We start from the raw sequence: 12,659 nt of genomic DNA, 5'->3' as shown, positions 1-12,659 counted from the left end.
TAAAAATGTGTAGTGTCGTAAATTTATTCCAAAACTGCTTTCTTTTCTACTTTTAAAATGTTGGCACCTTCCTCTTCCAACATCTTTTTAGCGACTTCAGGATCTAATTCATTCCCGTCTGTGTCTTTAAAGATTTTCTTGCCCTCTTCGTTCATAAGTTTTTCATATGACGCAGCATCTCCTTCTATAGTAGTTTCTTCAACCGTACTGGTGGCAGCAGGTAGAGATTCACGTCTAGTCAAAGTTTGGTTTTTGTATTCTTCAAAAGAAGAAAAGTAGGAGTTACAGTTGTAATCCCATCCAGATAACCATTGCGATTTTTGACACAATTCCTGAGTCCATGGGGTTCCGTAAATAATTGGGCTGTAACTCTTGAAGAAATACATTGAAGCAGCAAGGAAGGTAATCAACAGCGCATAGCCCCTTTGTCTCTTGCTACGGAAAACATAAGAGACTATTATGTCCAAGGCATGGCCTAGAGCAAGGATGCCGAAGTAGTAGGCAGGTAGATAATGATGCAAAAACATCTGACGTTGCATCAAGAATGATGGCGCGTAATGGACGACAAAACCTAATAAGTAGTGAATGACTTGAACGTGGAAGTTGACAACCTTGGAATCTTGTAGGACTGGTTTACCTAATTGCCATGAAAATAACTCAGTGATAACGATCAACCCAAAAATACCGATGAAAGCGGTGACAGCCCACCACACAATAGCATTACCTAGTAAATAAATGCTTCTGTTATTTTCACCCCAGTAACTAATACCACGTAACATGAATGGCCATGAAGTTGGTTGAGACTCATAGACATGAGAATCAACCAAGTTTTTATTGATATGCCACATCTTTTTATGGGATTCAATGAACTTGGAAATGAAACTTGCTGGCTTGTAAGAAACACGCTCAGTGTCTTCTGGTAGCAATGGATTGCTGTTATCTTCGACGTACCACAACGTTAAATCATGTCTACCAGAAGAGGCACATGTAACCTCTTGTTGTTCGAACCCCCAAGCTGGTAATTTGACTTCGTGAGAAAATAAATAACAACCGGTCATGGCATGCCTCAATCTGAATTTGGTGTCTAAAGCTATAACTCGCTCTTGAGCAACTCCAGGAGCAGAGTTCTTCTTATCGATTTCAATAGCCCAATCATCATTAGCATCACCGTCGAATCCACTGTAGCCGTAACAAGAGACTTCCTTTTGCCAGTCACTGCTTTCGGAAACAGGTGGTTTATGGTCATGAGAATGCAATCTACACTGAGTAATTGTATGGAAGAGTCTGACCTTTGTACCATCAGTTAGGTTTTGGAAAGTTGTTAAAGATTCGCCAGGTGCGTTGTAGAGCTCCAACAACCAATTATTATTGGCATCCATGTGAGGATATAAAGTGATTTGTTGTTGTTCCGAACCAGCTGGATAGTTGTGTGAATGAGAATGCAAATAACCGCCCATCGTAGAGAGATGACGTAAACTGACAACGGAACCAATACCGACATCAGCGATGACGTTCTGTGGAATCTTATTGTTCTTTAACGTAGATCTGAATTCAGGGGAAAAGAAACTTGCACCATCGCCGTCCAAGGATAAAGATTGGAAATGAATATAAAAGAAAACCAGATAAAGAGCAAAGGGAACACCTAGTAAAAAAGCCAATTTGGCGAATGCTACTTTAAAGATGGACTTGGAAGACTTGGTCAAGTCTCCAATCATGAACCACAATCTCCAAATACATAGGAGCCCCACCCACGCAACTGTGAAAAGACCAACCCATTTGGATGAAGAAGCCATACCAAGTGCAATACCGGTAGCCAGCAAAGACTTGTAGGCATTGAGTGAGTTGGCTGGGAACATTTCGTATTTCTTGAAAGAGTATACAGCAGCGGCAATAAAAAACATCAGTGGGGCGTCCAATAGAATGTAACGAGAAATAGTGACGTACGAGTTCTCAATGGCAAAGCAAACAGCACTGATGAACGCAACCCACATACGAACACCAGAGTAACGCAAAGTCATGTACATCAAAATCACAGTAAGGGCCCCCAAAGAGGCTGAGAAAAATCTCATCAAGACATATGGCGTAGTAGCCGGAAAGCTGTCGCCAATGTTCTCAAAATCAAAATCACCTTGAAAACCACCAAGCGATGCCACGCCGGCATACAGCATCTTAGCAAGGGGCGGATGCACATCCATGAAGTAAGTGCCCCTAATGTATTGCGAGGCAAACCCTCCAAAATGCACTTCATCAAACACCACGCTGTCTGGCCAGGCGAGGCTGCGCAATCTGATAACCGCGGTAAAGACAGCCAGACAGGCCACCAACAGCCTCTCCTTTAGAGTGACCATAGTCCGCAATGAAGCCAATTCGGCACTTGGGTCGGTAACGATATAGGATCTTACGGGGCCCTGTTTGATGTCCAGTTCGGGCACAGGATCGTTCTGCTCCACACGCTTGTACGTTTTCTCTTCCGACATGACCGTACTTGTAGCTGCTAGCTGTTTCTTAGTAGTCTCTTCTCTTTTTAACGCTGTTTCGCCTAAGTATTGCACAATGCACCTCTTTACCCATTTATGATGCTCGAAATTAACCCAGGATCTGCTTAAAACGCCAAACTGCATCTTCGACACGTGTCGAGAAAAAACGCAGCGAAAAAAAAGTACATCGTCACTTGTAACGGAAAATGGGTAGGGTAATGATCTAAAAGTGTATAATTTGTTTGGTCCAAGGGTGGCAAAAGTTGGTAAAGGCATAATCAAGGTAAAGATCGGTTAAAGAAGGCCATTGAATAGGGGGCGTTAAACAGAACAATTGTAGTGTAATCGATAACGAATCAGGTAATGTCTTTGTCGGGTACGAAAATGGAGGAGGCCAGGAATCTGGTTAGCGAAAAACAGTACGACAAAGCTGAACAAGTGTATTTGAGCTTGTTAGATAAAGACAGTTCACAGAGCAGTGCCCCAGCTGGCAGCATAGATGAAAAGCGCAGAAATGAGCAGGAGACCAGCATATTGGAATTGGGACAGTTGTACGTGACAATGGGCGCAAAGGACAAGCTGCGTGAGTTCATTCCGCATTCTACGGAGTATATGATGCAGTTTGCGAAATCCAAGACGGTGAAGGTCTTGAAAACATTGATTGAAAAGTTCGAGCAAGTGCCGGATTCTTTGGATGACCAGATCTTTGTTTGCGAGAAAAGCATCGAATTTGCCAAGAGAGAGAAAAGGGTATTTTTGAAGCATTCTCTGTCGATTAAATTGGCTACGCTACACTACCAAAAGAAACAATACAAGGAGTCGTTAGCATTGATCAACGATTTGTTAAGGGAGTTCAAAAAACTGGATGATAAACCCTCTTTGGTTGATGTACATCTATTGGAAAGTAAAGTTTATCATAAACTGAGAAACTTGGCAAAGTCCAAGGCCTCCTTGACCGCAGCAAGAACAGCAGCTAACTCCATATACTGTCCCACACAAACTGTAGCGGAATTAGATTTAATGAGTGGTATCCTGCACTGTGAAGATAAAGATTACAAAACTGCATTTTCATACTTCTTCGAGAGTTTTGAGAGTTACCATAATTTGACCACTCATAATTCCTATGAAAAGGCATGCCAAGTCCTGAAGTACATGCTCTTGTCCAAGATCATGCTGAACCTTATCGATGACGTGAAAAACATTCTAAATGCCAAATATACAAAGGAAACGTACCAATCTCGAGGTATTGACGCCATGAAAGCTGTCGCTGAGGCCTATAATAACAGATCACTTTTGGACTTCAATACGGCGCTAAAACAATACGAGAAAGAGCTGATGGGTGATGAATTAACAAGATCTCACTTCAATGCATTATACGATACTTTATTAGAGTCCAATTTATGTAAAATTATCGAGCCATTCGAATGCGTGGAAATATCTCACATCTCTCAAATAATCGGCCTGGATACCCAGCAAGTGGAAGGGAAACTGTCCCAGATGATACTGGATAAGATATTCTATGGTGTTTTGGATCAAGGCAATGGCTGGCTTTATGTTTACGAGACTCCGAATCAAGATGCCACATACGACTCTGCATTAGAATTAGTCGGACAATTAAATAAAGTCGTCGATCAGTTGTTCGAAAAGGCAAGCGTCTTGTATTAGATTGACATATCTACGTATATATATATATATAAGGGCAAGTCTGAATAAGTAAATTTAAAAAAAACACACCAAATACGTCAGTAATTGTTTTCGCTTTTCTCCCTTGACAGTGATTAAGCAAAAACGCCGTTCAATAGAAAATAATAAAACACCAAGATATGTTGAAAAGCAAAATATCTTGCGGCAATAACAAACAACCACTCAGTAACGTCTATGTCGAATTTTGGGAGAAGGACCTGGGACAGGGAGGAATATGCTGAGAAAGCCAGGAGTGGCTATGATGATCAATCCTTAAAGACGACACTAACGCCGACTGAGTTACAAGCTTTGAAGTCCAAATACATAAATTACGACCAACTAATTAAGGGTTCGCTAAAAGATCTAAATAAAAGAAAGCTAACAACAAATGCGGACAGTTTGTCGTCTTTTAAGAGAGGAAAGAAGTTCGGGTTCTATTGCGATGTTTGTAATCTAACATTCAAAGATACACTACAATACATTGATCACTTGAACCACAAACTGCACGCAATAAAATTTGAAAACTTGTTTGATGAGCCCTTGATAATGGATTTAAGAGATAATGATGATGTACCGCAGGAGGAATTTGAACAATCTTATCATGAGCTGGTAAAAAAATTCACGGAGGTGCATTCTACGAAGACCCAGTCCAGAAAAAAGAAATTCTCAGACGTAAACGTGAACAAACAACCCAAGAAGGTGACCATCCAATCCCCTATCAAAAACGAATCGAATATCAATCAAATGATGGGCTTTGCCAATTTTGGCACCTCCAAAAAATGAGAGGCCAAATTCAAGAATAAAGCACAAAAGGAAGGAAGCAGCCCTTTCAGGGCATTAGATATAAATCTGCTGCTGTATATAAACCCTTAAATTAACAAAATATATGAGGAATTTCTCAATTTCAAAATTCCATTATTGGACCAGAACCGATACTTCTCCAAGTGGTCATGTCCACGTTCCAATGCCGCCACTTATCCAGCATAACACGGTCCACTTCCACGTGGTTGCCACGAGCCATCGGTGCGGCAAAATTGGTGGCGGATTGCAAAGGAGTTGGATTGTTACCAGAAGTATTGAAATCCGCAAATTGCACAGGCGTTGGTGTAGAATTTCTCCCCGATTTTGTTTCCGCCTCCTTCAATCTTTGTTGAGTGGCCATAAGCTCATCCCTTGTAGTTTGCAAATCGTTCTCTAAACTATTTATCATATCCTCCCTTTCTTGTAATTGCTCTTGTAGATCATCAACTGTAGTTTCATTTTCCATATTCAAGAACTTCAATTGTTTATTTTCCTGCGTGAGTTCTTCTAGTTCTGCTCTTAATTTGCTTAGCTCATCATCCTCTTTTTGCCTTTCAATAGTGGTCAAGAAATCAGATTCTTCATTATCATCATTATCGAATAAATCTTCTGCTGTTGCAGATGAGTGTGAGGGTTCTTTTTCCTCCTGAGGTTGTGCAGCCTCCACTTCTGCCTGAGCTTGTATTACCTTCTTTTCTTTTTGCGATTGTGCAGTCTTTTCCACCTCTATCGTTTGCTTGTCATCGGTATTCTCCGTGCTTTCATCGAGTTCCTCTTCTTGAGCGTTTTCTGCACCATATTTTTCGACAGTAGCAGCACGATCGCCTTCTTCTACAACTTTTTCTTTCTTGATTTCAGAATCATTTGATTCAGCTGATTCTGTCTCCTTTTTTTCTGTTTCTTCATTCTCGTCATTCTCTTCGACGATCTCATTGTCGTTCCCACTTTTGATCGAGTCTGCTGTCGGTGTTTGTTCTTGTGCTAGTTCTTCACCCGGTATACTCTCCAAATCAAGCGCCTCTGAAGCTGTAGTGCTGGTAACGTTGCTATTCTTATTCTTTTTACCTTTACCCTTCTTATTTTTCTTTTTCTTCAGTTCCTCTACTCTCTTCCTAGCTTCTTCCAATTGCTTTGCACGCTTAGCCTCAGCCTCCTGTTCAGACATTGTGACTATACTTAATCAGCTTCGGTTTACTCTGTCTTGAATGCTATTCAAGATCCACATTTATCGCAGGATCTTCGTAAGAACAATCACAGATAATTAATGCTGGGGAATTCTCAACCATTTTTTTTCAAAGGCGAAAAATGGATAAAACGGTGGCAACTTTTCAAACAAATTGAGGGAAAACATCAAAGCGTTTAACAAAGAGGCAAGAACAAGAAGACCATCGCAAGAAATATGGATTTAACCGTGGAACCTAACTTACACTCTTTGATTAACTCAACTACTCACAAGTGGATTTTTGTCGGTGGTAAAGGTGGTGTTGGTAAGACTACTTCTTCATGTTCCATTGCCATCCAAATGGCTTTGAGCCAACCAAATAAGCAATTTTTATTGATCTCTACAGATCCTGCACATAACTTAAGTGATGCGTTCGGTGAGAAGTTTGGTAAAGACGCTAGAAAAGTATCAGGCATGGACAATTTGTCATGCATGGAAATCGATCCATCTGCTGCTTTGAAAGATATGAATGACATGGCAGTTTCCCGTGCCAATAGTAGTGGGGGTGAAGGCCAGGGTGACGATTTGGGAAGCTTGCTACAAGGCGGTGCCCTTGCTGATTTGACCGGCTCGATTCCTGGTATCGATGAAGCTTTATCCTTCATGGAAGTCATGAAGCACATCAAAAGACAAGAACAAGGCGAAGGCGAAACTTTCGATACTGTCATATTCGACACTGCACCAACCGGCCACACGTTAAGGTTCCTGCAACTGCCAAACACTTTGTCCAAGCTCTTGGAAAAGTTCGGTGAAATCACTAATAAATTGGGTCCAATGCTAAACTCCTTCATGGGCGCGGGTAATGTCGATATATCTGGTAAATTGAATGAATTGAAGGCCAACGTGGAAACGATCAGGCAACAGTTCACAGACCCTGACTTGACAACCTTTGTCTGCGTGTGTATCAGTGAATTTTTGTCTCTATACGAAACTGAAAGATTGATCCAAGAACTGATCTCCTACGATATGGATGTCAACTCCATCATTGTCAACCAATTATTGTTTGCTGAAAACGATCAAGAACACAACTGTAAGAGGTGTCAAGCCAGATGGAAGATGCAGAAGAAGTACTTGGACCAGATCGACGAGCTGTACGAAGATTTCCACATCATCAAAATGCCATTGTGTGCTGGTGAGATCAGGGGATTGAACAACTTGACAAAGTTCTCACAATTCCTAAAAAAGGAGTACGACCCCGCTGCCAATGGCAAGGTCATCTATGAGCTCGAAGATAAGGAATAAATGCCCTCATTACCATAAATAGATACATACAACAAATAACCATATTAAAAATATTATCACGATGGTATGCTTATAAAAAGAAAACAGTTACGTGACGCGACGCGTTTGTTTACTTTTTCCGTTTTATTTCCATTGCGTTTTTTCAATGATCTGGAAGATATTTGACCCTGTTGAAAAAAGAGAAGAAGAGAGCCTTTTATAGTCGACAACAGCGAGTAAAAGTGGCTTATTATATAGTGCAAGGGACATTATTATTGCAAACATGTGTTTGGCCACGAAAAGAGAGCACTCTGGCGGATTAATCAACCCGTCATTCAAGAGACAGCAGCGCAATAACAAGTGCAGCTCCGAATATGCCTGTCTGGGCCATCTCGTGAACTTGATACCTGGTAAAGAACAACAAGTTGAAATATCGAATAGGAGCGTTACTACGATAGGTCGAAGTAGGTCGTGCGATGTCATACTCAACGAGCCTGATATCTCGACTTTCCATGCAGAGTTTCATCTGCTGCAAATGAATGTGGATAGCTTCCAAAGAAATTTGATCAATGTTATTGATAAAAGCAGAAACGGAACTTTCATTAATGGCAACCGTTTGGTGAAGAAAGACTACATCTTGAAAAACGGTGATAGAATTGTCTTTGGTAAGAGTTGTTCCTTTCTGTTTAAGTATGCATCCTCGTCCTTCGCAGATTTGGAAAATGATGATGGAAGTGCAGGCCCAGAGACACACCCGTCTAAGAACGGCGACGACGTCTTCAAAAAACCACAAATAGGTGCTGCAAGTAGCCAAAATTCTATCATTGGTTCTGTCCCTAAGAAAACGATCAAGACAAAACCTGTTTCCTTTTTTGATAAATACCTACTCGGTAAAGAGTTAGGTGCAGGGCATTATGCCTTGGTAAAGGAGGCTAAAAATAAAAAAAGTGGTCAACAAGTGGCGGTGAAGATATTTCACGCCCAACAAAATGATGATCAAAAGAAGAATAAACAATTTAGAGAGGAAACTAATATTTTAATGAGAGTACATCATCCAAACATTGTTAACCTACTAGATAGTTTTGTAGAACCGATCAGCAAATCTCAGATACAGAAATATTTAGTGCTGGAGAAGATCGATGATGGTGAATTATTCGAAAGAATCGTCAGGAAAACATGTCTAAGACAAGATGAGTCAAAGGCCCTATTCAAACAATTACTAACCGGGTTGAAGTACTTACATGAACAAAATATCATTCATAGGGACATCAAGCCTGAAAATATCCTACTGAACATTACAAGGCGCGAAAATTCAAATCAAGCCCAACTGGGCCCATGGGATGAAGATGAAATTGATATTCAAGTTAAGATAGCAGATTTTGGCCTGGCAAAATTTACAGGTGAAATGCAGTTCACGAATACTCTTTGTGGTACTCCATCTTATGTGGCACCTGAAGTTCTCACAAAGAAGGGATATTCATCAAAAGTAGATCTTTGGAGTGCAGGTGTCATACTGTATGTATGCTTGTGTGGTTTCCCGCCATTCAGTGATCAATTAGGGCCACCTTCATTAAAGGAGCAGATCTTGCAAGCTAAATATGCGTTTTACTCTCCATACTGGGACAAAATCGATGATTTGGTATTGCATTTGATTTCTAATCTTTTGGTCTTAAATCCTGATGAAAGATATAATATCGATGAGGCCATGGACCATCCTTGGTTCAAAGACCTACAGCAACAAAATTCAGTCTCATTGGAATTGCAACGTTTACAAATTACTGACAATAAAGTACCCAAGACATACTCCGAATTGTCTTGCCTCTGAAGATGTAAAGGTATTTATATCGAAGAAATTGATTAAATAAAGATCTGTTAAATATTTATATATACACATAACTAATCAACATGCGAAAGCTCAATCAACTTTTTTCACCTTGATATCGCATCCTTCGTATTACTGATTACCATTTGCTAAATTGTTCCACTTTTTCCTGTAGCTCTTTCTTAACCTTGACACGCATGTAAAAAATGTCACAGTTTTTATTTGAACACAGAACCTCACTATGCAAGTTACCTGCACATCTTTGACATTGTGTCCATAGCCTTGAATATTTTTCTTCCAAGTCTCTGACATCATACAACGCCTTGATGTACAATTCGCCGGATCTTGCTAAACAGTTCGAACAAAGGGGACCTTCACCTTTCTTCAGCGGGCCTTTACAGCTTTTACAGGCTTCCACTTTTTTGATGAAACTCATTAGGCCTCCCTTTTGAGAACCGGTGTTAATTTTAATTGATTTCACGACGAACATACCACTTGCTTGCTTGTCGCCAATAATGGGCGCAACAATACTAATAATCGGGTTTTGTAATTGATTCGTCAAATAATAACGCGAATCTACTTGAATATTATTTTCCAATACGAATAATGGATCTTCTGCTCTATTATAAAGCTTATCATTGCCACCGATTATGACATAATCCACACGATCACCAACATTTGGACCAACGCCTTCTCTCCTCTTCATACGTTCGGCCAAAACAGCATGTGGCTGTGGGTTTGTGTAATTTGGTGCTAATGTTTTCGATATGATCAACTTCGAAATATCCACTCTATTATGCAGAATATCATCAATGGTCTCTCTAACAAAAGTTAAAGCACCATCAACGTTTCTTTCAATCAAAATTTTCTTTAAAACTTTATTCATAACAATAGAAACCAAGGAACACGAATCACGACGAACGGACGCAAGACCTTTTTGGTCCAATTTATCAAACTTTTCAGGACTAGTCCAGAACAAGCCTGCGTAACGCTTTTTATTAATCAATAGGTACGGGAAATAAGCTTTTTCGAATTCTAAGTTAATCGGATGTTTGAATAAAGTAGAAACATATTTAGCCGCCTCTGTACCAAGATTCATAGCTTCTTTTAAATCTGTTGTGCCAAATTTTACCATAACAGAGTCAGTGTCACCGTAAACAACGACAGCATCATACTTATAGCCATTCTTGATACAGTATTTCTCTTGAACTGCATTTTTTGTTTTTAAAATCATGGTACGACCATAAGCCGTAACAGACGAAGAAATGGCTAAACATGGTAATTTACCCACCGTAGCACCTGTAAAACCGTAAACAGAATTTGCCGAAATTTTTAAAGCCAACTGTCTACCATTCAAAACATCTCTCTTAAATGAATCCTTTTCATCTCTTAAATCCTTTTTAGCACGTTTTCTGGCGCTAATTAATTCATCCAGAATGATTGGTAAGATACCGCGTCTCCTTTTAGCAGTAACAAAATAATCACCATTTGGTGTGATAACGTAGTCTTCGTCAAGTTTAAAGTTTAATCTTTCTACAGTTGCTTTATTGCAAAGGGTTGTATAACATAGGTTGTGCGCCATCATAATACTTGGATATAATGAATTGAAATCCAACGTTGCAATCGGTACATCATAATAGCCACGGATGGGTTCGATAACAGTGGCACCTTCATATTGATCGTCAGAGGCCTGAGATTGCATGTTTGGTATCACAGTATCGATTTCTAGACATTTCCTAAACAGTTGAGAAACAACCTTGATTTGTTGACCACGAGCCAACAAATACGAAAAAGGCACACCTGTAACACGAGCCATTTCGGTATAATTAACTAGGGACATTAATTTTTCCATAAGCCTCAGAGGCAGATATGCATCTTTCAAACAGTAAACAGCTAACCTTCTTCTTGTTTCACTGTCGCCGTTTTGCAGATCAGAAATTATACTATAGTGCACATCCTCCTTCTGTTCCCCCAGAAAGTGCGCAGAGACTGCGTTTAATGTGTACGATCTTAATTTATACTCACGCTGAATGAATTGCAAGAGATCTAGCTGCAAACGGCCATCGATATTAACGTTTTTTGTTTCTCTGGTACCATAGGCTTTTGAAGAGAATACAGATTCTTTAATCTCTTGTTTGACGTTTTTCAATCTCCCAAAATATGGGAAATCATTTACTTTCAACGCCTTTGCACGATTCAAAAGGTATGGTATATCGAAGTTTGCGGTATTATAACCGATGATAACATCAGGATCAGCCTTAATGATGAATTTACGCCAATTGCTAAGCATTTCCTCCTCTGTAGCATGTGAAAAGATCATCGAACCTGTTATGGGTGAACAGGTATCTAAAGTGAAAACATTACGAATAAATGGCTTCTTAGCACCAGCAATACTTACGACATTGGCAATTTGGATGACAGGATCATATTCAGGTTCTGGGAAAACGCCAATTCTACCGGCACATTCAATGTCAAATGACATGATACGCAAGGGAGCCGAATGAGACCAATCACCTTCAGCGGGATGCGCTATGAGGTTACGATAATTAATTGTAACTTCTAATTGACAAGAAGAAACGCTATTCTTTGGTTCTATAATAGAATATTTTCCTTTTGGCAGTGTTATCCATGACATACCAACAATTCCACAGTCTACCATTAGTCTTAAGGTGTAGGCGATATTATCATAGGTTGTTGTACCGTTTGAAAACCACGAATTGAATGAGAGGTGTCCCCTTTCAAATGCAGTGCGCAATTTGTTAACCATCTGTGGATAAGTGACGTAGATTTTCCAGAATGGTAACTTGGTGTCACCGGAATAACCCCAAATAGACTGTTTAGATACCACTTCAATTGAATCAATGCCATGGTCAAAAGACTCGTTCAAGTAGTGAAGAAACTTATTAATCTGTTCCTGGTCATCTGCGTCAGATGAAGTGGGTGCTGGAACATAAAAATAATTTTTAAAGCCCGTGACGTTACAAAGTACGGAGTAACCTTCACTAGTGACGCCAAAAAATCTTACTACAGTTGAAGTATTTTCATCTTTCATACCATTCAGCACACTTTGTTCAGCATCAATCTGTTGGAAGGAAATGTCGTATAAATTTGCGTTGAAATCGCTTGGAAGCTTCTCACGTTCAAATAGTGAAAGATCATGCCCTTTTTGATCAGTTATGTCATGTTCCATTTGTGATAATTCATGTTCAAAAGCAGACTCTAGTTGCGTACCCATTAAATCTGTATCCTTTGCTTTGAAACCTTGGCTATTATACTTTCTGAAGGAGTCACTTGGAATAATCTCTATTGTAGAGACAGGCTCACTTCCAACACCATGATCTATCGATTGCCGCCTTATTTTTTTTTCCAATTGGGGAGTATCTTCGTCATCTATTCTCACATCTACCATGGGAAGAGATCTTTTCTCACTCAT

The 12,659-nt window shown here is 39.9% G+C and overlaps 7 protein-coding genes across 7 annotated transcripts; 4 read left to right on the top strand and 3 right to left on the bottom strand.

Annotated features, from left to right (window-relative positions):
- Window positions 1-23: 23 nt before the first annotated feature.
- PMT1 (dolichyl-phosphate-mannose-protein mannosyltransferase PMT1) lies at window positions 24-2,477 on the bottom strand (the record flags this gene model as incomplete). Its single annotated transcript, XM_056232291.1, has 1 exon — window positions 24-2,477. One exon carries the CDS (start codon window positions 2,475-2,477, stop codon window positions 24-26), a length of 2,454 nt encoding a protein of 817 aa, XP_056086585.1.
- A 363-nt stretch (window positions 2,478-2,840) lies between these two features.
- Window positions 2,841-4,142, top strand: RPN6 (proteasome regulatory particle lid subunit RPN6; the record flags this gene model as incomplete). The annotated part of the gene is made up of 1 exon (XM_056232290.1): window positions 2,841-4,142. The coding sequence occupies one exon, from the start codon at window positions 2,841-2,843 to the stop codon at window positions 4,140-4,142; it is 1,302 nt and encodes a 433-aa protein (XP_056086584.1).
- A 213-nt stretch (window positions 4,143-4,355) lies between these two features.
- On the top strand, window positions 4,356-4,943 carry SNU23 (U4/U6-U5 snRNP complex subunit SNU23; the record flags this gene model as incomplete). Its single annotated transcript, XM_056232289.1, has 1 exon — window positions 4,356-4,943. The coding sequence occupies one exon, from the start codon at window positions 4,356-4,358 to the stop codon at window positions 4,941-4,943; it is 588 nt and encodes a 195-aa protein (XP_056086583.1).
- A 121-nt stretch (window positions 4,944-5,064) lies between these two features.
- Window positions 5,065-6,126, bottom strand: BUG1 (Bug1p; the record flags this gene model as incomplete). The annotated part of the gene is made up of 1 exon (XM_056232288.1): window positions 5,065-6,126. One exon carries the CDS (start codon window positions 6,124-6,126, stop codon window positions 5,065-5,067), a length of 1,062 nt encoding a protein of 353 aa, XP_056086582.1.
- A 234-nt stretch (window positions 6,127-6,360) lies between these two features.
- GET3 (guanine nucleotide exchange factor GET3) lies at window positions 6,361-7,425 on the top strand (the record flags this gene model as incomplete). The annotated part of the gene is made up of 1 exon (XM_056232287.1): window positions 6,361-7,425. One exon carries the CDS (start codon window positions 6,361-6,363, stop codon window positions 7,423-7,425), a length of 1,065 nt encoding a protein of 354 aa, XP_056086581.1.
- A 262-nt stretch (window positions 7,426-7,687) lies between these two features.
- Window positions 7,688-9,229, top strand: DUN1 (serine/threonine protein kinase DUN1; the record flags this gene model as incomplete). The annotated part of the gene is made up of 1 exon (XM_056232286.1): window positions 7,688-9,229. The coding sequence occupies one exon, from the start codon at window positions 7,688-7,690 to the stop codon at window positions 9,227-9,229; it is 1,542 nt and encodes a 513-aa protein (XP_056086580.1).
- A 136-nt stretch (window positions 9,230-9,365) lies between these two features.
- POL3 (DNA-directed DNA polymerase delta POL3) lies at window positions 9,366-12,659 on the bottom strand (the record flags this gene model as incomplete). Its single annotated transcript, XM_056232285.1, has 1 exon — window positions 9,366-12,659. One exon carries the CDS (start codon window positions 12,657-12,659, stop codon window positions 9,366-9,368), a length of 3,294 nt encoding a protein of 1,097 aa, XP_056086579.1.

This window comes from Saccharomyces kudriavzevii, assembly GCF_947243775.1.
Source record: "Saccharomyces kudriavzevii IFO 1802 strain IFO1802 genome assembly, chromosome: 4".
Taxonomy (NCBI): Eukaryota; Fungi; Ascomycota; class Saccharomycetes; order Saccharomycetales; family Saccharomycetaceae; genus Saccharomyces; species Saccharomyces kudriavzevii.
The sequence above is the reverse complement of the archived record's forward strand: the minus strand, read 5'-3'. Positions and strand labels throughout refer to the sequence as shown.